Here is a 27,440-nt window from a genome sequence, read left to right as displayed (position 1 = left end):
AAAAAGGACTAACCCATATGTAGCATTATGTAATATATGGTAATTTAATCCCATTGTAACCCCCTTGAGTATTGTAAATGCACCATCAGCAGCTGGGGTTGAGATGCCAATGAACCAGCAAAACATTTAATCCCCAGTTGCTTTAGTGAAGCTGTTTAGTCGATAATGGAGAGTTGTGCCACACAGCTCTGTGGTCCAAATGTGTGTAATCGTATGAATGTGAAGCAGTGGGTAGAAAAAATGGTGGAATCTCTCAGCAAGATTGTCCATTGATAAGTAGAATTAAAGGATTATTCAAGAATGTAACTTTTTGTAGCTAGTTCTTAGAAAACATGGTTCAGCATTAGTGTGTATTCACATTACCATTTCCAGCAAACATTTGACAGCCTCTGAATAGGCCAACTTGCATCTTATATGAGCATACAGAACAATATCCGCGTGTGAAAAACCATCTTTGCGGGCTTGAGCCTTCCTCCGTGCTCACAAAAGGGAGTTGGAGACAGTAACTGATTGAAAGTGCTGTTTGAAAGTGAATCACTCTCCTCAGTCTAATTACATTTAATGAAAACCTGTAATAGCATTAATGGGGTAGATGTTTCAGTGGGGAGTGCCGAAGACAGTAATTAGGGATGAAATTTAAGATCGTTTAGAGCCGTTGTAACACATATAAGATACAATAATATATCAGTCCAAAGCCTTATAAATGGAAAAATATGCGTCATGGCTTTAAATTAGTTCAGAATGGTGAGGAAGATGCTTTGAGAAAGGTAAAATCATGAGAAATGTATGTACAGGGTCACTGGGGCGTTAAGGGGTGAGTGCCAGGGTGGGAAATTCACTTTGGCAGCAGACCAACCATGAATTATAGACCGTCATTTCCGTTTATCTGGCTGCTGAAATATTGAAAGTGTCTCAAATCCCCTCCACCTCCAGTTTGAGTAGATAAAAAGTATGTTTCTAAAATGTGTTCGTGCCCTGGTTTCCAGCCTGTTTATGCTTACTGCTGACTGATGGTCATAATGACGCAGGGCTGGCTGAGTGTGCAACAGAGGCAGAGAGAGAGAGGCAATCTCACAGCTGTCTGAAGACTTGCGGGAGAAAGAGAAATGTTCCTTTGGCTGTGGTGTGCAATCAGGATTTATCACTCTTATTTCACACACACAGCAGTGTTTGGTACTTTGGAGAGGAGCGGTGAAAGGAACAGCCTTGGCCAGATGCTTAAGTCTGTAACTGTGGCAAGAACACCAGAGTCTGAAAAAGAGAGGAGGGAATGGTGATTGGACACAATCTTATTTCCTGGTTCACTGCTTGGTCAAATTAGGTCACTGTGTTGAAAGCAATACAGAGTCTTACAGAGTCAAACAGTGGTGCGTTTCATTAGAGATTAGAGATTTTGGAGCAACAAGTGGGAGAAGTTTGTAAAAAGTTTGTTGAAAGTTGAGAGGCCTAATGTGTTGCTGACCTGATGCAGTCAGCCCCACGCATCATGTGCTAAAAGTCAGTTAGAATAGCTTCCTGTGACGTGTTCAAGGCTGTAGTTGTATGGGGGATTTAATCACGGACTGTTTGCTAAACCCCTTTAGGAAACAGCAATTGTCTAAAAACAGTTTATAAACTGATGAAATCTGCCAGCAACAGTTGTCACAGCCTTTGCCTTTCTGGCTGAACTAGAGGACTCGTGTCAAAAAGTACTAAATAATACAAGTGATAAATCTGCCAGTAGTATTATTATTATTGTAACCTGCATCATTATGGGCCACACGAGAATGGAAAGCTTCACAGACGCACAGTAGCAGAAGTAAGGGGCTTAGTAAATGATCAGTTCCAAGTTTTTGTTTTATTTATTTATTTCTTCAGATGCCTGAGAGTGAAGTGAGGCATGAGTGTAGAGGATAAAGGAACCGCAGGTTGTCCAGAAACAAACATAAAAACAGTGTTGGACTCAAACACTGTCTCTGTCCACCCGCCCTCACTCACACTGGTGTCTGTGACTGGTTGTTGTTAGTGACATAATTAAGCCAACTGTCAGCATCTTGCAGCCTCACTGGCATTTAAAAACCCTTTGCGACCGAAGGGTGCGGCACGGATGGCTTCTCGCAGCTACCCGTCATCCCCCTCTCAGCCTCTCCAAGTTCTTTTGGGTGGCGGCCTGTCGCACTAGCTGTGTGTATCAGTTCTTATGAGTTGTTTGGGATACACTGTTATTTTTTATATATATATATATATATATATATATATATATATATATATATATATATATAGCTCAGTTGCTCTCTCTCTCCCCCTCTGGCCCTGCTCAGCTGCTCCGGCCATCTGTGCAAAGGAAAACAGAGAACAGAGGGATGGACGGAGAGCGGTAGTGGTGGGGGAAGGAAAGAAATCGAGGAGGGGAAAATGGTAAGGAGAAAGGGAGGATCAGTGGAGAAAGAAAGAGGGCCTTTTTGACATGTGAGATTTAGTTTAGCGGATGAGTAAAGGATGACGGAAGAGGGAAAGAAAGCCGAGGAAGAGTGTGCGGGAATTGTTTCCAGCAAGCTAGCGGCATAAAGATGATGTCTGTCCTCTAGAAATAGGACAGTGAGTGTGCGCATACAAGTTTAGGTCAGTGGAAACTAGGATGACTAGTAATGTCTGGATTTGAGAGTTAGATCAGCGGACATCAGCCAATAGTGAGCTCATTTTATGCCTTGTTTTTTTCCCCGTCTCTCTGTCCCACCTTCTCTTTCTGTTCCCATGCTCCACAGGCCAAGCCTCTTCCTCTGGGCTGGCCCCTGTGTCTCCTCAGAGTTTGTCTCACCACTCGGCCTCCTGTACCTCCTCCTCGCTCTGTTTGTAAACTTTGACAAGCCAGTTTCCTGCTACTCCCCCCACTTCCCCCCTTGCTTGTAAAAAAAACCTTTTCCTCTCATCCTTCCATTTGAGATGAGCTAAGGAAACGAAATAAGAAAGTTGTCTCATATTGATGTTGACAATGTCTGACAGCCTGTATTACAGATGGTTGCCCTTTATCAGGCTTCGTATGCTTCACGTCCCACTTCTTGTCCTCAGTTGCTCATGTCTCTTACTGCTCTGTTTGTGACCCATGAGTCAAGCTGTCTGACTGTCTTTGAGTTTATTGTACACGCTTTGACCCACTTAGCGAATACATCCTTGCCTTTTTCCCACCTCTTCCTACTTTTCTTTTATAACCATGTTAGCCTAGTAGCGTGAAGCAGGCATTCTAAGCTTTTCTCATCTGTGTGAAGATTAAAAAGTTGCGTGTCTTAACATGAGTATAGGTGGCACATTCTGTACATACATGTTTGATGTATGTGTGTGAAATTTGCGTGCCAAAGCTTTTTGCACTCCCCCTTAAGTGTCCTATCCCAGAAAACTAGTCTTCCACACTAGTGCGTCTGATGCTGTTTTGTGCCGAGTTAAAAAAAAAAAAAAGAGAAGCCAACCCGTAGCAGCTACGCTGGCCAAGTGTGTCACTGAGCTTTTTAGTTTCACAGAGGGGACCATTTGCCACTGCACTGCAGTTGGCATTGAAATTAAAGAAGGCTATTTGTAGAATGTGTTGTTTTTGCAGTAGACATGTCCCCTCCTTTTGTGCTGCCTTAGACAGTACACACATTCAGTTGATCATAAAATGTGTTGATCTAATTGTCTGTCCTGAGGTTTCCCTCCCAGCACAACTTATGAAGCTGTGATGTATTTTTGCATGAGTGCCTCTGCTTGTGCTTATGTGTTACATTGTCCTAGATAGGCTGCTTCTAGGTTTATGCAGCACTTCAATTTCCTATATAATATTATGTTCCATTTCTATCCTACACTTACACACTCTGGGTAATATGATCTGTAAATAATGTGATATTTTAAGGCTGTATTGTGATACACAATATATATCTTGATATTTTGAAATTTCATTAAAAGCACTTCATATTGTAGATGTTATGACTGAGCAACAAAATTGAATATCACAATATTTTTGATTAAATTCCTCAATATTGGTATTGTATGGATGACTATTGGTACTCACAAAATGTTAACACAGTGAGATTTTTGATAAATAATCATCATTAATTTGGATATAACGACTAAGCTGTAAAGGCAAGTATTAGCACAAGTAGAACAGTCTGGTAAATTCAGACAATTAAATCACTTTACTGTAATGTAGCCTTTAAAACCAGGACAGACAACATGTACACCAAATCACAATATACAAATATCCAAAATATAGGACGATGTTTAGTCTCATGTCATGGTAATGTTATAATATTAATACATTTCCCAGTCCTACAATTAATTTAACTGGATACAAGTATTTGCATAAAGTATTTGTGTGTTTGTATTTGTGTGTGTGAGATGCTGAACTTGTAGGTAGGTCCAAGCCATCACTTCATCTGAAGGCTAACAACATTCCTGGGGATCTGTCTGCTGATCAGAGAGACAACACACAGCTTTTCCTGTCTGGTCTTGCTGTCGACTGACTTTGGACTCTATATTCTCTTTTCTCTCTCCAGACCAGACCTCACTGTCTCCGGAAAGCCTGTAGACCTGTGCCCGTCCTTTGAGATTTAAGTCCATCAGCCCTGCACCGCAGAGACGGACCACTACCACTCAAGGGGAGATGAAGCCGGATGGGGTTGTCACGGCAGCAATGGAGCCAATGGAAACACTGGAATCCAATCCAGTAAATGAGGCAGCACCAGCCGCAGGACAGGAGCCCAATCAGGCAGCCAGTCCAGCAGAGGAGGCAATGCCACAGCCTGCAGGAGAGACAGGCCAGGTGGAACCCCAGCCAGAGCAGGCCAAGGAAACCACAGATGCCAAGACCAGCAACAAGACGTCAGGAGACTCCAAAGCCAAGACGACCAACAAGGCCACGGCCAAGACAAAACCTGGCACCACCAACCCGACCAAGACCACAACTGGCCCACGGCCCAACAGCGCATCCCAGAGCCGCCTCGCAAATGGTGTGTCAAAGCCCCAGACCAATGGAGTGGCTAAGAAGGCCCCGTCTGCTGCAGTGAAAAAGAGCACCCCAACCACAGCTCCCGCCAAAAAACCAACAGGCCCGGCCAGCAAAGTGGGTGAGAAGAAAGCCACAGGGGCTGCCCCTGCCACCAATGGCGCAAAATCAATGACCGGAACAACAGCGGCCAAGAAGACACCATCCACAACTGCTAATGGTGTCAAAACCAGCACCACCACGGCTGCTGCTAAAAAGCCCCCAGGTTGGTGAAAATGTCAAACAAAAAGTAGAGATCAGTGAAAACACAAGTGTAGTTGAGAATGTAGGCAGTTTGGGAAAAGTAAGTGCAGCATGAAATGTTTTCACAGCTCCGACTCTAATGAGGAGTGTTCATTGTAATGTGATGACATGCGGATAGATGCACACAGGATGGATTCAGCACACATATTAGACATGCCAGAGTAGCTGCTGCTGATCTAGAAATGCATTTGCCCTAGATCCTTATCACATACGTATGAGAGATATATCTGCCTGACCTATATCTGTGATATATGTCACTATATACTATTATACAAATCTATATGATACTGTTCTTATTATTCTTTGCATATTTCTTAATTTTTTTTCTCTGTTCTGTCCTCCAGCTTCCAAACCTGCCTCTGCAACTCCCACCAAGCCGAGCTCCACTGCCTCACCCAAGCCCCCTGCTTCCAAGACAACCAGGTAGGTGTGACATGCACAACTGAAGCCTCACTTTGGCAGAGTGCACACAAGTGCCTGAAAGCAATTTCTGTGCGACTGTGTGAAGCATAGACAGCTGTCTAGAATCGGTCCTCTTCTCAGACATCCTTCAGGCAAAAATATCCTTTTATTCGAAGCCTTTCCAATGGAGCAAATCAGCAAATTTGCTCCAGAACAGCAGCAAATTTCGAATAAATTGCCATATAGATAAGAACTGTGGGGAATGAGTTCTGCTTTATAAAGCTCCTCAGTGCCAAGTATGAAGCCGTTGGTTCAAAAGGCCTCACTTGGCTACAGGTTCAAAGAAGACACTGTTTAAGAAAAAAACACCCTGGAGGAATGAGGGACAATGATCCCCCACATAGAGGCTTGGAAAGGCTGGGTATAAGTAGGCCAGCAATCAGCCAATGTCAGAACAAGCCTTGGAGGAATGCCTTGCAGGGTTTCAGCAGAGAGCATTATACAGCAGCATTATTAATAAAGCAAGTTTTGGGAAGGAGGGAGGTTTAGAGAGGGGAGGAGGGGCAGTCAAGAGAATTAACTGAGAACAAGAGAATGCTCTTTAAGTTTATGTTGTGTGTGGTTCTATATACCAGCGTGTATTGCCAGTATGTGTTTTTGTGCTATCAGGTCAGCATGTGTTCCTCACCTGAGTCACACTGTGTGCATGGTGTTGGTTCCTGAGGGGACTTGGCCACAGACCAGGACAGGAGGCTAAAGGAGGCCTTTGTGTGAGACAGTGATGATCATGATCAGATAAAGCCTTTGGTCTGACTGTTCTTTAAACAAGACCTTATCCTGCTGCTTCCTCTTCTTCTTTCTTTGTTTGTTACAGCAATAGCATCTTTCTTCCTTACTGTTATGCCGCCGTGGTCTATGGTATGATGTGTTATGTCATCGTGTCGGTATGTCTGTGTGTAGACACATTGTTCAGTTAGAAACACTTGCGTCAAACAGATTGGACTGTTTTCATCAAACTAGTTAGAGCAAGTAGAACAACCATGGACCATGCTTAAAGGGATAGTTTTATTCTTTACTTGATGAAAGTAAGATGAGAAAGTTGATACCACTTTTTCATCTTTTTACCTGAATGGTATTATTCTTCACATCTACTCTTGGCAAGAAAGTGAATATGCATTTTTCTCAAAAGTTTCTCTTTTTAAGACAGACCTACTGTACAAACTAGTTCAATGAAATGGAGGTTTCCATATAGTTTGTTAATTTCAGATTTGTTATTAAATGATTAACCAGGGACCCTCTTTAGAGCATAGGAAACACCCAATGGTTCTACACTTGTATTTAGTAGGAAAGCCTCTGCTGTTGAGGATGCCCCCCAGATTTATACAAGGGACTACACAGGGAGAACAGAATCCATCACTCCCTCCCCAGTAGAGGGAAGCTGATGTAAGCTTAACATGGATATATTGGTGTCTGTACGTCAGACAGCCGATAAGTAACAAGAAATAGTAGTAGAGAAACGCCAAAGATAGGCTTAAGATAAATTATAAACAGTGATTTAATCACAACGTTTGCCGACCAGAGATCTCTGACCCAGAGGGACATGAAAAAATGTTTGTTCATGTCAAATATGAAAATAGGTATTGGTCTCAGAAATCCATTTGCACGTAAATGAAATTCAGTGAGGAATGTACTTGGACAACAACACAAAAGCCAAAAGAAAAATGCCATCACAAGTATGATTCTAATTGACATGTTCCCCCTATTCTTCTCTGTGTAGTAATTGCCAATAGATTGACATGACATACACACTGAGCTGCCAGCCACTTTCCTCCACCTGACAGTGAGGTGTGTCATGTGATGATCTCTCAGGCCCCATCCCCCCCGCTTCACACTCCAAATGCCACGGGCAGCAGTTGGATTGTGGAGATTACACTCAGATTACGGATTTATACAGTGGTTGCTGTGCAAACATCTCATTAAAAAGCATTACACAAGGGTACATTGGTAATCACTGCAGTACAGAGTGCTCATTGTACGACAATTATTAACTGTCATGGTGAATTCATTCATAACTTCACCTAATTCTCTGTGGAACAGGAGTCCCCACCTCTAATCTGAATATAAAATACCACACAGCAAAATTAGAAAACACTATCAGAGTTTAGCTCAACACTTAAACGCCGTCTGTACTAGCACTCTTCTCAATATAATGCAGAACTCATCGATATCATTGTTAAATATACAGGTGTTGCCTCCACATTAACACTGTCATGTATAAATAAATACAATTTACAATTTAAAAAATCACATGCACTACAATTAATAGTAAACTCTGCTAAAAGAAAGAGAATTTGCTTTAGAACACATTTTATTGAAACATGAACCACATGAATATTTTCAAAACATGCAGCATTTTTTTATTAACAGACATACATTTAGGTTCTGTATTTATTGCATTTTCCCGTTTACTGATATGTTTGTCTCAAATGTATGTAAGAAATCCTGTCTGCTCAGTGTATCACTCTGTGGAACTTAATTATCTTTCTGCAGTCCATCTTTCATCTTCAGCCAGCATCCTCTGAGGACATTATAGAAGTTACAGGAAATGCATTTCCTTTGTAGTTTTGAATAAACCAAGATTTACTACTTAATAAGTAGAGAAAAAAGTGTTTTTCTTATTTTGATAATAATTAAGAGAGACTTGTTTTTTCAAGATTAAAAATAGCAAAAAATATGTTGGAAGTTTCTAACTGGGAGTGAACAAAATACAGTCCTCAGGAACATCACATTTAAGGGGCAGTTCTTAATTTTTGTCTTAAACATTTTGGACCTAAACCAAATATAGTCATGATAAAAATTGTATAAAATTGAGCATCAATAAAACGTGTGACTTAAGACATCTATCACACCCCCTTTCTACTTCTAGATATATTTCAGACTGCCTGGCATAGAGAAGAAGTGAGACCTTGAACTGTATGAGTCCAAGTTTGGCACAAGGCGGGCGAGTCCTATCAATCGCCCCTTCATCAGTGAAGTCAATCCCCAGCTCGTGCTCCAACGCACCCCCTGTTTTTACTCACTGATCATCCATCACTAGCTGTGACTAGACTAAAAGACTATAATGAGCCTGAAAGGTAACAAGGGCGAATTTGTCAAGAGACTGAGCTGAAAACAAGCCAAGGCTAATACTGTAATCAGGTTAGGATTGGATTGCACTTTAGATGTGACATTGTGTGTTGTTGGTGTGGGTCCGTAAAATGTTAAACAGTGGATGTCTAGCCCAAAGAAGGATATAGCTGCAGTAGACCTACGTATGAATCCCCACAAAGAAAGGTACAGTATAACCGTTACTGACAATAGGCTCCTCTGACAGCTCCATGCACCCTTGTAGGCATACTTTGTTAAGTGTGTGCGTGCACGTCAGCATTTGTATTTGTGATGTACTTTGACAGGGCCATAAATTTCAGCTTTAATTAGATTTTGCCCTTTTGCTACCTCCCTTAATCCTTAATTCAGGCCTGCTATCAGCAGAGTGGCAGAGAGCCTGAAGGATACAATTCACTGCCACATCAGACACACCCTGCTTCCCCAGTTGCTGTCACACACACACATGCACACACAACCGCAGTGGTTCTCTCAATTCACTCCAAGGCTCAATTGATTTAATTCCATCAGCCACAGGTTCCAGTTATCAGACAAATAAAGCGCAGAGCAAATGCAGGTTCACTAAGTGACATCAATCTAATTTAAGGCCACTCACAAGCCTGAGGTTTTAGCCAAATGAAATTAGGTTTTTTTAGTTGTTGCTGTCCACAACTCTGAATTATAGCTTGTTCTTGTTGGTTTTTTTTAAAGCAGACTTTGACTGTTTGAAAGCTTGTGCATATTAAAAACTTTTTTTCTTTTTTTTAAAGGGCCATTGTTAAGGATTAAGTGCATCTAATAGTGTGGTTGCAGATTGCAACCAACTGAACTGCCCTCGTCTCATCCACCTCTGATGTAGCATTGATTTTCCCCGGAAGTTAGAGCAACAGGCACCCAGATTAAATTCACGGTTACCTTGAGTAAAATTATATATTTTTCTCCGTTCGAACTGTGTTGGAAAATATATATATGTGGGAAAATATTACTGTACACAACTCAAGGTCCAACCGTTTCTATTGATTTAAATGCGGACATGTGGACATATATCTCAAAATCCTCCTCTAAATTCAACACACTGAACAAGAAGGAAAGAGAAAGCTTTTCCATATAGATGACTTGCAGCATTTCACCACAGGCTCCCTTCCACAGGCCACTTCACCTGTCCACAGAAACAGCAACAGGTCAGTGAGGGTGTTGAAGCTGAGTCAAAGATAATATACTGTTGATGCACCATAGGTTATGACTGTGTAGTGAACTGTGTATAACGACAACAGTGAAGATGTTGGCGTGTAGAAAGTATGTGTGTGTGTGTGGGGGCACCTGCTGTTTGAAGCTGATTGCCCACAGCACGTAGCTTGTGACGGGAAAAATTTTAGCCTGATTAGTGTGCAAACGGAAAAAGTAGAAATAATCATGGGTTCTTTGATCATCGTGTCCATGTGTGCTTCTGGGATGTAAGCTAACAGTTTGCATCAGCTTGTGTGCATGAATATTTACTGAATTTGGGGCTCTTGATGCAAAGATGATTTGTGTCCAGTTAAGCATTGATAATTAGGGACTGGTATGCAGCACGGAAACTGCCCAACAGGACAGTATAGCAGGCTGTGCATTCGCTCTATAGGTGCATCAGTGTGTATGTGCTTTTCATGGATGCTCACATAGTAGAAGCAGCATGCAATTAGAATGCAGAGCATGTGTTCATTGGCTGGTATATTACTCAGTATGATGTGGAGGTAAAGGGGGAAGGGAGGCATATACGTGCTGGCTCACCGAACACGTGGTCCGTGCACACGTGCCGCTGAGCCGCCTCCTCCCGCCTGCCCTGCTGTCGGTGGATGCAGCAGAGTGAAGTAAAACAAAAATGGTGGCAGTGGAGTATGGAGGCTACATGGCTGAATAAGTCATGTGTCCCTGCTGAGCTCCCATCACTGCTGCCAGAGACACAGGCAGAGCGTGAGGGCTGTGCATGCAGAGAGCGCGAGGTGTGTGCATGAATGTGTGTTTTTGTGTGTGTGAAAGAGAGAGAGAGAGAGGCAGAGGTGGAAAGAAAGAAGCAGAGAACCAGAGGGTATCTCTGTGTGAAACAGGGAGATATTGCCCTTCAGTAGATTGGAGGACAAAGCAAGGGTATTCAGTCCTTTCTGTACAGACTTAGAGGAGGAAATGAGATGAGCTGCTGGGCGATCAGGTGCTTTTCCATTTTTTCCTGCCCTCCATTTTGCCACCCATGTTCCCACATTAGTCATGCTGTTTTCCTCATTGACGGTCCCTCAGGGATGATAAATTTTTATTGCAGCGGATTGAATGCAACCCTCCTCATGATCTAACAAATTAGTGCTGATGTAATGGTCCAGCACTGGTGTGTGTGTTGAGCAGCAGCCAGGCTCCCTGCCCCAGACGCTGTTATCCAGTCCAGCGAGAATCAGACGACATGTTGCGCAGGCTGTAAATCTCCCGTCCTCCCAGGGGTGTGGCCGAATACTGTGTGATGCGGTCTTCCGCTGCCACGATTTTTATAGAGGTTCGGCCACAGAGCCAATTACTAAATGGATTTAGTGGGAATGAGTCGGAGTGAGGGAAGGAAAGAGGGACAGAAGGAGGCGTGTGTTTGAGTATGAGACAAAGGTTTGAGTGTGCAAGGGCGTGTTTGTGGGTGTGTTCACATGTAATAGATGTTGCTTTGTGGAAAGCTCTCTATACCAGACTTACATATTAGCTCTTCTATTCTCCTGATATTGAGTTTCTTATTATATGTGTATATGTTATTATATGTAAGTTAGAAAAGTTACTTTATGTACATATCAACCTATGTAATTAATTTAGATGTAATTAATTTTTTTAGATATTGGCTAGTCCTGAGCTGACATCACTGTTGTGTCTCATACTACTTTATAAAATCACCTCTCTGTGTCATTCTACCAAACAGAAACACTGAACGCTTTAAAGTTTTGAGTACTGTAAAAAAAGAATTATTAAAACTGGATACTGATATTTTTACTGTAATTATAGTTTTATGAATTTTCCATTGGTAATGGAGTGAAAGAAATGATTGGTAGACAGATGTAAAATTTAAAGCCACAGCATCTCAGACATAATAATACACTGAATTCCTAATTCGCTGTACAGTATAGTACACAAGCTGTTCATCAGGTTAGTGGAATTTGATTTATTTTAGCATTGGCCTGCTGGCCTGGGTCCAGTTTTAATCTGCCCACTTACCGAGTTAACAAGTTGGCAGCTCTGTCTGATATCAGGCAAAGGATCTGCACTTCCTGCACTGTGGCTACCAGTGAGTTTCATGTGGCTCCTAGTGTCCTATAAAGATACAGGAGAAAGTGACCACATTTAGAGAGGAGAGCTCTGATCAGGTTTATTCAACTGCAAAATTTCCCAAAGTGCCTTTAGTGTCGTGGCTGTATCCTTCCTGAGTTGAGCTGAGACCACTTTAACCAGGATGAAGATCCTGCCTCCATATTTGTGGTGCTTAATTAACTCAGCATCATCTTTAATGCGCTGCTTGTCTTCAGAGGAGGGAGGTCCTCCCACCACAGTTTGTCGCCTTTGCTGCAGGGAAGACTGCCTGCATGTTTGTTCAGCTCTTGCTTACTCATATGGCCCTTTTATCATGGTGCATCTCATTATTTAAATCACAGCCTGACTCTTGTCGTATCATAACAAAGCAGCACCAGCAGGCAACCATGTATTTACACACACTCCTGTCTCAGCTACACTGATCGAGGAAGTTTGCAGTAAAGCTAAAATGGTATTAATGATCCTCAGGCAAATTTTAGTATTTAGCTGTGCGCATCAGTGCGCCTGTCGCAAACAAGCGTCAGAGTCATCTGATTTTTCAGCTCCAGTTCATTTCTTGGCTATCTGTTATACATTTGCTTTAACCCCAATTTATAGTGTTGTTTCTTTCAGCCTGGCCTGTGGTCACAAATAAACAATGAACACAGCTTTTTGCATACAAGCTTCCCATTGTGTTAAATGTAGAGTCAAAGTAACATTATTTAAAGCGTGCCATTACTTTTCACTCTTCCCTTTCATTCAGCTGACAGTAAGCTTATTTACAGAACAATTGGAAGCTTGAAATAATTTACGCACCAATGCATCAACTGTTTTCAGGCATTGTCATCGTGTCCAAGTGTTGTTAAACAACTTCTGATCTCAGAACACTGGACCTTATTTTACTGTGGCCCAGTCTCTTTAATACTGTGATAGGTTTTCTTTGCCTTCTTTGATAAGTAAGAAGAAGACATTGATAGAAGATAATTTGTAATCGGATGAAAATGATCTGCCCACCCCCCTTTCCCATCTCCCTGGTGCTTGCCTCTATCTATCTCTTTCTTCTATCTTACTTTTTTAGTGGCCTGGTTAATTTCCAGAGCTCTACAAAGTAGTCCTGCCATTTGGATTATCCATATTCCCTTTATCAGACAGATTATTGTGAATGCTCTCTCTGAATATCCCCTCAGCATACTTGATCTCTAAAGCCACGTTCTGTATCTTTTAAGTCCCCCATTCTCCTTTCCCTGTAATTCTTTTCTTATCTTTTACTCTCTAATTCAGGCCTGACAGATTTTTCAAGTGCTTATTCTCATTTCACCTTTTAACGTCCTCTTCATTGGCTGCTCTCGACAATCTTAGGCTTAAAATCTTAACATCTCACTCACAGTTTCCCATTTTTAGGCTTAGAGCTTGGCAGTAAAAGCAAATTCTAGATTAAATGTTTTTGTGAAAAAGGTTTTTTCTGCAGCAGTTTGTCCAAAGATCGGTCTTAACGTTGGTTAAAAATTATCTTGAGAAGGTCTGAAAAAGTATTACATTTAAGTATCTGATACATGTAGACAGTCCCCACTGTGCCAGCTGATGGTCATTCTCATTGCTCTATCTTTGTCTTTTATACCATCTCTTTTACAAAATAATAAGACGGCTTATTTCTTGCCACAAGGACACTAACACTAGCAAATTTCCTCATCAGCATTGTTAAGCCTTTCTGATATTCCAGAAAATTCTGTGTTGGCAGTAAATCAATGCATCACCAATGAGTCTACTAGTGTATTGCCTAGCCAGAAGGGTTTTATATCAGTCAAACTGCACTGACATGATCCAGCAACATCAGTATCAGTAACACACCTTTCACTAGCCCAAAGCCAGTTCTAAATGAAGTGGATCTGTTTGAACTTCTAACATGACCACACCTCTGTTGTGTTGCCGCCTGCCTTTAATCTCATTTCATGTTGCCAAACCGTATTCCATTACATTTGCCAGGTTGTGGATAGCACGCACACAATGAGTGTGCTTTTAACATAGCCCATGGTTTCAGCTGAGGGATTTGAAAGAAGTTATTTTTGTTCTCCTTTCAGTATTAAAGATTAACGTGGTCCCAGCCATCTTCACTCTTGCTACCTCCCTGTTCTCTTTCTGCCAGTACTAGCTCAATTCTTTATTTAGAAACAGGCAGTTAGTGTAGCGTGGACCCAGGAGATTGCACACCACAGCCTTGTCAGGACTGCTAGATGTAGGTTACTTCGTTCAGAAGTGACATAGAAGCCAGATACTGGGCCAGGCAGGCCGCCAGAGCAGGCAGGCTGATGCATACAGCCCCAAGTGTCATTCCCCTGTGAGGAGTTGGTATAGACAAGGGATGAGGGATGTGGTCAACTGGGGTTACGATGTCTCTCTGGGGTCCGTTGTGACTCAGGTCCCAAACTGCCCCACTTCTTAGCCCCTCAGGGGAGTTTGTCATGGGGTTGTGGAAGAGTCAGCTGGGCCCGGGCCTGTTGTTCCTAATGTTCCAGATGCTAATATAAACAGACAGAGGTGAATTATTATTTGGTAATGGCAAATTCTTCAAGTGATTCTATTTCCTTAACATCCATTACAGACAATCAGACTTTATTTGTATATCTTCGTTCATACAGGTTAGTGCCATTCAGTAGATTTGACAGAAGATTGAAGTACAAATAAAGACAGAGGGAATATCATTTTAAATGTTTCAATAGAAAATATTATTAAATAAAATAAATAATGGCTGTGACAAGTTCTAATCAAAAGCCAGTTTTAAGTTAACATGAAGATATCAACACTGAGCTGCTCTCAGATCCTCAGGCAGACTGTTCCAACAGCTTGGAGCATTAAACTAAAAGCTGCCTCACTAAAAGTTTTTGTCCTGCACTTTGGAACGACTGCAAGATTCGTCCCACTGGACCTGAGGGGCCATCCTGGTTCGTACATTGCAAACATGTCAGACAAATAAGGCAGTTGCAACACTATTAAGTGCTTTAAAACAAGAAGAGTTTTAAAGCAAGACAAAAACTGACAGGCCACCAATGTGAAGACTTAGACTTAAAAACAGGTGTAATGTGTTATCTCCTGTTTACAAGTACTTATTGGATTTGTGCTGATGCCACATCTGAAAGTGTAATTAGGTCAAGGCCTTGGCTGCTTGTCTACACATTAAGAACAGTCTATCCTGTCCTTATGCCTAGATACCATTGTATTGTTTTTAGTGTTACAATCTGCACAAGCAATCTTGTTCGTGTTGTTTCTTAGGGTATCCTCTGGCAGTAGACATGACTAATGATTGGGTCTTGCTCCTTGTCACAACCATTCTGAAGCACTTAAAGCATAGAGCTGGGGGTGTGGCTGATGATCGCTTTTAGCTATGAATGGCTTGACAACGCAAACACTTGAGTCACCTTCAATTAATCTTCATCCCTTGTGGTTTTTAAATAGGAAAATCATCATCTTATTGAGCTCACTGAAGTATGGCTGTTACATGTGGATGTTAAATGATCCAACAAGTCAGCCTAGAGTAGACGAGAGATGTTCATGATTTGAAAAGAAGAAATGCATACTTAGCTGACATTATTTCTCTAGTACTCAGCATTCTTCAACATTCGTCTTTGCGTTGTTTTTTCAGGCCTTCAACTGGCACGACAGCATCATCTCGTCCTGCCACAGGCTCAACCCGGCCACCCACTGCCAGCACAACCAAGAGCTCCCCAGCTGCAGCCAAACCTGCCACCCCTAAAACCTCCACCACTGCCAAGCCTGCTGCCTCCAAACCAACCTCCACTACCCCCTCTGGTGGCAAACCTCCAGCATCACAAACATCCAGAAACGCAACCCCTGTGAAAAAAGGTACAAAAAAAACCATAACACATACACACACACACACATACACACACACACACACACACACACACCAGTATTGTAATGAGCAAGGATGAACAAGCAGGTATTAATCAAATTAAGTTTGGTTGACCTGCAGCCATCTATTGATTTTTCTAGTTTTACATTCAGCAACCACTGTATTATAATATTTCTGCAGTTTAGTTTAATTATATCATTATTCAACGATTCCTTGTGCTGTGTTTGTCCACCAGATGCTACTAAACCAGCCACCCCAGCATCCAGAAAGCCTGCAGAGTCCCCCCTTACTCGTTCATCTGCTACAACCAAATCAGCAAAACCTGAGACCCCCAAATCAGCCTCAAAATCAGACGTCACTGCCAAAAAGCCTCCTGCTGGTAAGGCTGCAGATACAAAGACACCCAACCGCTCCAAAACACAAGACAGTAAGACACCTTCTAAGACCCCTGTGTCCAAATCGGCTGCAGCCAAGACTGCCAGCCCCAAGAAACCTGTGGGCTCCAGCACCCCAACGCCTGTGAAACGTGGCCCCAAACCTACAACTGCTGCAGAGCCTGAAAAGGAAATATCTGCTGCTGTAGCTGCTGCTGCAGCGATCGCAACTGCGGCAGCTGCCATAGTCGGGGCAGAGGAACAAGAACCACCTGCAGCAGCAGTTGTGGAACCATCTGCTGGGCCAGAACCAGTCTCTGCACCAGTGTTGGAAGCAACACCAGAGCCTGTAAGAGAACTAACACCAGAACCTATACAAGAACCAACTCCAGAGCCGATACGGGAACCAACACCAGAACCTGTGCGAGAACCTACACCAGAACCTGTGCGAGAACCTACACCAGAACCTGCGCGAGAACCTACACCAGAACCTATACGAGAGCCAACACCAGAACCTATAAGAGAACCAACACCAGAGCCAATACGGGAACTAACACCAGAACCTGTACGAGAAGCGTCTCCTGAACCACTGTCTCTGCTATCAGCGGAGCCAGAGCTCAAAGCTGAACCCATCGATGAAGCAGCCTACAATGTTCAGCCATCGGCCCAACTGGACCTTTTCAGATTCGAGGAGTCTGCAAATGACTCAGTTCCTTCTCTGGGAACTACCGTCATGTCTCCTCCTTCTTCCCCACCAGGCACTGTTTCTCCTGTCAGAGAGCCACAGAACGCCTCCTCTCTGCTGGACATGCATTTCCAGTCTGATATGATGAACTTCCAGACAGAAGAGGAAAAGGAGAATAAAGAACAGTTTGAGGCACGAAAGACTATGGAGGATGAAGAAGATGAAGAGGAGGAGGAAGAAGAAGAGAAGGAGAACCTGTTCATGCCTACCTCCACAACTCCATCTGCAGATGCCTTCAATGTGATGGCACAACCCCATTTATTGGGTACCTCACCCATGGATGACTTCACCTCCAGGCACCTAATCTCCCCTCATGAAAAGGAGGAGGCAGTGGAAAAGGCTGATGAGGAGATAAATGAGGACGATGATGAGGATGAGGATGAAGATGAGGAACAGAGGAGACTAGGCCATCAGCCTTCATCTTTGATCACTGACATGAGCACGTCTCAGCCCTCTGAAGAGTTCCAGGTCCGGTCCTCAGCTTTCGGTGGCTCTGCAGGTTGGCACGGTGACGACCTGCTGTCTGGGATGGACTCCGAGGATGTGAGCAGCTGCACCAGCAGTCGGCAGCAGGGAGTGTCTGACCTCAGCAGCACCCAGCATACTGCCATATTGGAAGGCACCCAGAGCTCAGACGCCCTGGTCGATTCAAGCCTCCGTGGATCTGAGGGCGATGGTAATCTAATGGGATCTCCCAATGTGGAAACCCTGGCCAATGAAGAGGAAGACGATGAAGAGGACGAGAGGGTTGATGATATGGACTTGAGTTCAGAGAGGGTAGAGGAGCATCACAAAGCATTCCAGCAGCAGGAACATGACGAGGATGAGGATGAAGATGTGGAGATGCACAGTGAAGGAGTGACAGAGAGCTGTGAGAATGCAGATGAAGACGACTTCAATGAGGAGGAGCGTTTGGACAACCTCAATCGCTCTGGTCCTCCGCCTTGCGCCCCCCCCACCTCCTCCTGGGGCCAGACCAACCCCTTCTCTGATCCCTGGGCTCAACCCGCCTCTCTGCTCTCTGTCTCCTCCCCTAGCCCCATTTCTGACCATGGTGCAGTTGAGTCTGAAACACCCACCCTGTCTCCTGCCCAGGCACGTTTGGAGAGCAGCGCCCCTTCCTTTGCTCCTCAGTCAGAGGATGAGTTCGACCAGCATGAGGAGATGAAGAGCTCGGCCCCTGAGGAGGCTCATGACTTACTTGGTGCCCCAGCTGGAGGCATGTCCCAGCCAAGCGCTCTGGCCGCCCACAGTGGTAGTGAGACAAGCACACCAGAGGACCTCCGCGACTATGACAGCAGCTCTGGGGTGGAGTCCCGTTCTGACAAACAGCAGACACCAGTACCTGCTTCAGTCCAGCCTGACATGGAGCAGGACCTGGGTATTCACTTGGAGAAAGGCGATGGAGAAGAGGAGGAGGCTGAGACACTTCCTGCCGATGAGGTCTTAGGAACGGGACCCCCAACTGCTCCAGCGTCTGCCCCGTCTTCCCCCACCACCTCAGGAGACGAGGCCAGCGACACAGAGGGTGAGATGCAAATAAACGACCCCGATGCACCGGTGATGATGGATGAGAGCGCTGGATTTGAAAGCCCTACTCCCACCTGTAGTCTGCCCGCTCTTGAGGAGGATGAAGAGGCGGCGGACACGGCAGCTGGAGAGGGCGAAGAGGACGGAGGTGGGACCACCCCTCAGTCAGCCAACTCTGTGGCATCTTACGGCTTTGACTGCACCACATCCAACTCCAACGCCCACTCCATGGCCGAGAGCTGTGGAAAGAGCCCAGGGATTTTCTCTCTGGAGAATGAGGAACAGCTGCCAGAGGAGGCAAAGGACCCCTCCCTCATCAAGGAGCTGACCCTGCCATCAGCTGCTGCTGCCCATGCAGAGGACCTGCTGGGCAGACACGTGGACCTGATGCCTTTGGGCCATCCGGGAGAGAACCAGCCCAGCCTAGGGGAGCACCACTACATGCTGGGGGGAAAGATCGCAGCAGACCACCTGGAGGAGGTCGATCCGTTGGAGCCCAGTCGCCACCTCGGGGCCCAGGAATCTGAAGACACCGGTGAAAGCCAGCCACCCTACTACTCTACCATATGTGATAAGACTGATAGTTTTCTGGCAGGTAATGTATAAGTCCCTCCTATTACCCCTGGAATGCACCTTTTCCCCGCAACCCTCCCCCTTTACCTGTTGTTCGTTTTCTCTCCAGTTGGGTTAGATGGCTTAGAAGAACAAAAAAGGAGAGCAAGATTGTAGGAAAAGAATTTTAAAAAAGTGAACAGAGGAGATGGAAAAAAAATGACTGTAGCAATTTTTAAATGAAGCCTCCCTCTTTCATACTGTTATGGTCATGGTTATGAGTGTATGGCTTAAACTCCTTTATGTACAATAGCTACTACCATTTTCTAGTAGAATGTTCTTTTTAAGTAACACTGCATATTCTGTAGCCCCTGATGGGGTATTGACTGATTGGTCCAATGTGACTGAGCTTTGAAACCGAAAAAAGGAAAAAAAAAAAACAGATGAAACGACATGGACTCATTGTGTATTTATCCTACTGTTTTTACCGAACAAATGTCAATGATTTTTTTTTTTGTTTTGTATTTGCTTATTTGTTGTTTTTTTGTTTGTTTTTTCTGTTAAAACCTGGTCCTCCCTACCCTGTGTACACACGCTTCATGTTCAACAGCACCATAGCGATAGTCAAATGCTCCTTTTCAAAGTTTGTGTTCTTGTTTCAAGACTTTTAGCTATCAAAATAAAGGCTAGATATTAACACGGCGGTTTGCCCTTACAGATTTGTTGAGGTAGGTATGGGAGTTATTAGATTGCATTTGGTGAAGTTTTTAATGTGTGCTTCAAGAGGTTCTACACTCTTTGCATAGGTTGTTAAGGTATATAACGTGCAGTCACGTACAGTATGTGTTTCAGGCATTGGTTTTAAGTGGCTAAGCTTCAAGCCTCAGTTAGCTGTTCATTTGTGTTCCAGAAGAGACTAACGACTAGCCTTTTATTTGTGATGAGACACTGCATTGTCCTACATCGCTCTCACAGTTGAGCTTTACACTCGCTGAAACGTTTTCATAGTGGGCGTTTGGTTTACTATTTCAACAGTATATTGCATGTTTAACTAACAAAGACTGTGTACTACATTGAATTTGAAACAATTCTACACTAGACATGTTCATAAATGAATGGTTCACACTAGGTTATCTCTCAAAATTCCATTAAAACATCATTGCAAGGCATTTTGTTCCTGTTTCTTATTTTCCCTACGGATCCAGCATGCATCAACTTACTGTCCCTGTGTTCAAGTCGTTGTGTATCTGTGTGTTTACACAACTGGTTTCCCATGGCGTCTCCTACTCTTCACCATGGGATTAACCGGTAAACAGGAAGTGATGCAACATTGTACAATGGTGTTGTGTCTAAAATGGAATTTTGGTCGAACCAAAGAAGTAATCCAAATGGTGTCCCAGTGCCCTGTTCTCCAGCATGTTCATGCCATTCCCGGATTTACACTAGCTGACCAACATCACATTCAGACCACACTTAAAGGTACCCTGTCGAGGTTTCTTGAATGCATTGTCTGTATCCTTGAGGTCCAACAAATGTGTTGAATGTATTTGGCTTCTCTTCACATCTGCAGAGCCAAATATTTTAAATCCCACATTGTTTACATGGCACCAGTCGAATAGGATTTTTTGCATACGAAGGTTTCTAACCTGGAATGACCTGGGAGTGGCAACCATGTTAAGAGCTGTTCAAATTCTCTAAATGCAAAGGTGTTTCCGTGTTTCCATTCCTATCTCTGTAAGCACATGGTACACTGGACCTTCCTTTAGTCCACTGTTCTCTTTATGTTCTTATGAATTCTCCTTCACATTTTTCCTTCACCTCATGACATTTTACATCAAGGTCAAGGAACAGTGTCGAGGAAATTTTTTTGACTATTTGACCGAAGCCCATGTTTGCTAGCTTGCAGTCAGCCAACGTAGCACTACTACTGGTCAAAAGCTTCACAGGGTACCCAACAGTAATTAGTCAAGGAATACACCTAATACCTATCAAGGTTTTCATACTGTACACTCAAACAGGGTGAGACCTCATATCTGCCTGCATCCCATCTGCTCCACTCACACATTCAGCACATAGACAACAAACAAAAACATGTATATAGGAACAGCCCCTCTTTGTAAAAGAAACTTGAATGCATCTGAATGTTGAAGCCCAAGACGACCAAACACTTTACTCCTTTATATGCCTTTTTCCTCTGACCTGCCTGCACCCAAACCCTGACATGGACAAAAAAACATACCTCAAATCCCTTTATCATAGTTTTACAAACCGCTTTGATAGTTTTCCAAATTGTTAATATAATCATTGGAAAATGCAAGTCCTGTTTCTGCATTGTGTTTCGGATCACCACTTCTTTTCTTTTTGAAAATATAAAGTTAGCATAATAAAATCATGACTTGGTGATTACGCATGGCACGGGACTAGCACATTTATTATATTTTGGACATTTTACACCATACAATACTTTAGTATTGTCAATTTTTGTCATGTATTTGTCGGTTTAGTCTTCCATGTTTTCATATGTCTCTTCAAGTACCTGTTGTCCGTACTGTACTATGTATATGACTGCTGTCTTGCATGGTAACCCACGTATTTAAAGTGCATAAAGCAGCAGATATGAGTGTGATACCTAGTGCTGTAGTTTACATTATTAAAGCAATCAAGAGGAAAAATATGGTTATATATTAAAGAAAATGCAACTTCTGAGAGAAAACATCATGCAGTAACTACCTTACCTTATCGTGGATGTCACTTTATTTTGAAGCCCCTTTCTTTTTTCGTTACACCTCTTGTCAAATCTCCTGAACCCTCTTCGTCCTGGTCCCTGTTGTTGTACCACCCGTTCTGTTTGATGCATGCATCTCTAATGGATGCACCAAGTGATCTTGACTGTCTCACAGGAGACTTGAAGAAACATGAAGCGGATGAAGATTACAAGCTGCGAACACACTCCCAGGAAAACAACTGGAACCAAAACCACACCACTGCTATTCCAATAGCCAATGGCCACTACTTGGCGCTGGTCCCAGGCAACAGGAGGCCCATTGATCCAACTATTGCAGCACATTTCACCAGGATCCCATGCCCTCCTCCTTTGATAGAGACCATAACTGAAAGTCGCCCTGGGGGAGAACAGTTAAGGAAGCTGGAGCAGCACCAAGAGAAGCTGAGAGAGATGCAGCACCGTCAAGAGCAGGAGAGGCAGAAGAAGCAGTGGCTGGAGGAGGAGCGGCTGAGGCTGGAGCAGCAGAAGCAGCTGGAGAAGCAGCGCAGGGAGCTCCTCCAACTGCAGCTGCAACAGCAGCAGCAGGAGCACCGGCACCGCAGGCAGGTTCTGCAGTGGCAGCTGGAGCTGGAGCAGCAGTACCGCATGCAGCAGAAACAGATCCAACAGCAGCAGCAGCTGAGGAGGAGCCCAACTGGAGTCATGCTGTCCCCGTCCTCTGGGCTCTGCACCATCTATGAAGCCATGGAAACCAGCGATGAGGAGGACGAGGCCAGAGGAGAGCACAACAGGAACAAACAGGTGGGAGGGAAGAGGATGCCATCCGCCATGAGCGTCACACAGGATTTCCAGAGGCAGCTGCGTCCAGTGCCTCCACAGGAACTGGAATGGAACAAGAAGGTGGACATGGTCCAGCAGCTCATTAACCAGACCTTGGTGCTGTCTGGAGACAGAGGCTGCCCTCCTCTCCTCCTCCTCCCTGTGGGGACTGGAGGCACCTTAAGCCCCTTGGAGAGCAGCATGTGGCCCAATCTGCTGCCCCAGTTCAGCCCTCCTGCTGCTACGGTCACCTCCGTCAGCAGCTACTCCCCAGACAGCCAGAGCAGCTCCCCGCCTGGAGACTGGACTGTGGTGGAGGTGGAGACCCAGCACTGAAGACAACTAATCAACAAGTTGATCAACCAATGAGCAAACCCAATAAAGGAATAGTTTAACATTTTGGGAAATAACAGTCACTTTCTGGTGGAGAGGGAGTAGGAAGAGAAGAATGATACCTCTCAGTCTTGTACGACACTGACATGTGTGACACTGTAGCTGATGAACTTAGCTTAGCATGAAAACTGGAAACAGGGGGAAACAGCTAGCTTAGCTCTGTCCAAATGTAGCAGTCTGACTACCAGCACCTCTACAATTCACTAATTAACACATCATACCTTTTTTTTTTTTAAATTAATAATTAATTTAACTAAAATCAACGTGTAATAACAATTCACCGTTTGAAAGGGAGCGGTTATTGAGCGACAGACTCAAAGTTACTGCTCCAAGCCCCCCAAAAAAAGAGTCCGGCCCATAACCCTTTTGACATTTTTACACTTTGGGTATTAATTAGTGAGCTTTAGAGGTGCTGGTGGGTGGATGTTGGTGCCTCTGGACAGAGCCAGGCTAGCAGCTACCCCTGTTTCCATTCTTTGTGCTAAGCTAAGCTAACCAGTGGCATCAATCTCATCAAACTGCCCGCCAGAAAGCAAATTAGCCTGTTTCCCAAAATATCAAACTATTTCTTTAATAATGCACAATGCAATACACCACAAGACTTACATTTTACGTCAGATTTGTATTTATATTGGAAGAAAATAACATTCCTGTGAAACATATCACACAAAGCAGTTATTTCTGAAGCCATAGAGGGATCTTAAGGATAATAGATTAATTCATACCATTTTTTATCCCATCACAAGTCACGTCATCATGTGACCATCCAAACTTGACTTCAAAATTGATTTCAGAGCAACATCCTTTCTCTCATTAGAACAGATGCACCGTGTTATTGATTCCATGCATATCACACAGCGTAACCTCACATTAGAGCATGTTTCCTCACCAGAAAGCACAGTCCTCTGCTGTCTTACTCTGAAATGCACTGCTGTAGAAACACTGTCGTCTTGTGTTGTGTGGGGCTGCGCTCCACTGTATATTCTCTTTTATATATATCACAACCAGATGCTGAGACCAAATACTGGTCACCCTCTCAAATGAGAGATTGAGCTATGACATATTGCACTTCTTCTTCCCTCTATTTATCGTGTAGGCCAAAGTATTTATACAGGTAAGTTGCAGTACTGTTTTTAGATTTACATATTCGTGGACCCAAAATCCTCATAGTGAAGTGTGAAAAACCTATTGTGTGTGTCAGATAGGAGTGTAGTGTGAAAAGGCCTGTGTGTAGATGATGATGTGATACTACCCCCTCCGCCCACACCGTCTCGCCCACCCACCCACATCCACTGGTCTCTGGTCAGTAAATGCTACAGTGACTTCACTGGACAACCAGGTTTCCATGGATTTAATAGAGTCGTCAGTCATGGAGGAAGACGGGGCATGAGAGAGAAGAAGGCCCTCCTTGTTCCGCTGCCATGGGGAGGGAAGGCCAGGAGGGTGCTGGACTGATGGGGGTGAGGGTGCTGGTGGCGGTGGTGGTGGGCTGGGGGGAGAGGGGTATGGTTGTTGTCTTCCCCTCTCACATTCCAAAGTTGTAACCTCATTTCCTGGGTCGGTCAGTACTCAGGGAGTCTCCGAGGTTACCGATGATGTCATGGTGGGAGAGAAAGGAGGATGTCTGAGATGAGACAATGCACCACTCTGGCAAGGCACACCAGTAGGGGGGGTGTGGGGATGGGAGGGTGGAGGATGGTGGGAGGTAGTCGAGTACCAACACTCTGCCCATGCTCATTACTTATAACTGTATGTGTTCACTATAACATAAGACTGTTTTATACACACTCTCCAAATATTTTGCTCTGCCTCGTGATTTGTGCAATATACATATTTACATATTCTGATCAGGATGTCTCTTTTCAATAACTGTGACTTTAAATGTCTGGTGTGTAGAGAGAAAAAGCACCTGTGTCTGTCTCTTTGTGTCTGCACGAGGTAGGTGAGGTCAGTCTGGAGACTGCAGAAATACAAAACAACACCGCCACCTGTTGGCTGCATGAGAGAGACACCAACCCCGACGCTCCATGTGCAATGTCACTGTGATGTTGATTTACAATAAATCATCAGATCTGTGTTTTCTATTCAGATCTATTAACTTATACGCTTTTATGCACCGCTAATATTACTAAAAATGCACAATTTTATATGAAACTGAGGAGTTAAATGGATCCTAAATTAATATTTATGACATTATATATTATAGTTTTCTAAATCAATCAAAAATTTATACTGCAGCCACACTGTGCATGTGAACGTAGCCACTGATTCTGTATGCTGCTATATATGATCATATCGAAGAGTTTTTACAAGTTTATCACAATTTACTACCTTATATATGTGTGACCAAGCACAACAACAATAACAATGCATGCTTTTATGAGTGAACCTATATGTGCATCTATATTGTTTTAATAATAGAGTCTACAGTGCCTCAAGCTCCTTTACATTGATATTCTTGTGTAGCTTTGCAATTCGTTTACATATCATACGATTAATATACAATTTAAGTGTTTACATTTTTAATTGTCTTGTTTTGTGAATGTTGGTTATCTTCTTTTGTATCGGAAAAAAAACCTTTTGTGCTGTTGTTGTGCCAGTGGCCAAATGGATTTCAGTATAAAAATGTGAAGAATAACTGCTCCGAATATGAAATAAAGTTGCTTGAAATCTGTTGTCCATGCTCGTGTTATGGTGCATATGTCAATCTACTAGACAGAAGCAAGGAAATAATAGAGTGGTTGTTCTACTGTCATACACACTGACAATAATACTGAAATGATTCAGATCTTTTTAGTCACAGAACAACAGGCGTCAACAGCAACTATCTGCATGCATATGTATTTTTTCACAGGAAAAAGAAAAGATAAGGAGGCACTCAGCTTCCTTGCTGACGGGGGTTTTCTAGAAAGCTTTGTAAATGTATGCCTCTAATGACAGCATCCTTATCTCTTCTACTTAGAGTCCAATTTACTTCAGTAAAGTATGAACTTCAGTTACAGAGTTTAGTTCTGCATACTGGTAGTCTAACACATTGCTGTCTTTCTCTGTACTTTGGCTGTCCAATAATGACAGAGATCAGTGGTGGAAAGTACTCACATTTACTCAAGTGGGTGCACACAAACTGCATCCATATTTTTTGGACCCTTTACAAAAAAAGCAGCCGATGCTCCTTATCAGGTTTCATGTTTGTGGCAAAAATAAGCTTCAGACCAAATAAGGGCCATAGCTGCAAATCCCCTTAAGTTAAGCTGAGCAAGGGCCTTTTATTGCTCATGGATTCATTTTTTGTTTGTGAGAGAGAGAATGTCTCATTTCTTCTTTTAAAAGTCACAGTGTGCTTCAAATAACTGATGTATCTGGTGATGCTTTGGAGGTGACTGACCTTTAGATTGGGAAACACTTCACTAAAGTGAACAATGATAAACTAGTTAAAACTACAGTAGCTAATTTATTTGATTTTTAGAGACATGTTCACACTGAGTTTTCACAATTGACAGCAGACATTCAAAGCAGGAAAAGCACAGGTGTGACTAATGATGCTAACGGTTGCTCGATTCTATTAAGTATCACGTCATGCCAGTGAGTGAGCGTGCACAACAGACCTTTCCCACAGCAGCCATTTTGACATAAAACAGTAGAGTAAACAGGTGTTCCCAATCATACTAATTCAGATTCTGTTCCATTCAAGTCAAACAGAGTCCAGGTGCTGCTATTGTGCATGTTGGCTCGCTACAAAATCTCTGCTACACTAAATGGAATGGAACCTTCATTACTTGTCATTAATTAAACCTGTGTTTACCTTCTATTTCATGTCAATATGGCTGCCGTGACACTGTAACTAGCTCACCTAAATGAAGTGAAGCCATCATTGATCCAGGAAATTCCACCAGTGCTTTTCCTGCCTTGACAAGTTAAAATGTCTGCTGTGAGAACAATCTATTAATTACTGCTGCACATTTCTGACTCTGTGACATCATCTGCCACTAACACACATATCATGAACCTTTGAGGAAGATGATTACTGGAAGTAAAAACTGTTATTTAAATCAGGTGTGAGAGTTGACTAGCAAACATCATGGTTCACCATCAAGTATCAACCTCATGGTGTCAGAGGGGATGAATTCAGTTCCATACTTTATCATCTGATAAAGGACGGTTTGTTTGCAGACATCATAACCAAGGACCAGAACAATACAGTAGCAGAACAACATCAACAGTATAAATAAGCCATAATCAACTAAATCAAACTGATTGTGTGTTAAAGGGTCAAAGATGCTCCAAATTTAGCTTTCCGTGCCTTTTCTGCAGTCTACCCATGTCATTGACAGTGTAATGAA

The 27,440-nt window shown here is 43.3% G+C and overlaps 1 protein-coding gene across 1 annotated transcript in view; it reads left to right on the top strand.

Annotated features, from left to right (window-relative positions):
• Window positions 1–20,332, top strand: part of prr36b (proline rich 36b) — a 32,349-nt gene extending 12,017 nt beyond the window's left edge. The window contains exons 2-5 of the mRNA XM_084371348.1: window positions 4,506–5,219; window positions 5,602–5,680; window positions 15,732–15,952; window positions 16,198–20,332. Of these exons, the coding sequence (XP_084227474.1) occupies window positions 4,613–5,219; window positions 5,602–5,680; window positions 15,732–15,952; window positions 16,198–19,217 (3,927 nt within the window). The 5' untranslated portion in view covers window positions 4,506–4,612 and the 3' untranslated portion in view covers window positions 19,218–20,332. The remainder of the gene's footprint in view (window positions 1–4,505; window positions 5,220–5,601; window positions 5,681–15,731; window positions 15,953–16,197) is intronic.
• The last annotated feature ends 7,108 nt before the right edge of the window (window positions 20,333–27,440 follow it).

Source organism: Pagrus pagrus (assembly GCF_965226575.1).
Source record: "Pagrus pagrus genome assembly, chromosome: 13".
NCBI classification, from domain to species: Eukaryota; Metazoa; Chordata; class Actinopteri; order Spariformes; family Sparidae; genus Pagrus; species Pagrus pagrus.
This window is presented reverse-complemented; position numbering and strand designations above follow the sequence as displayed.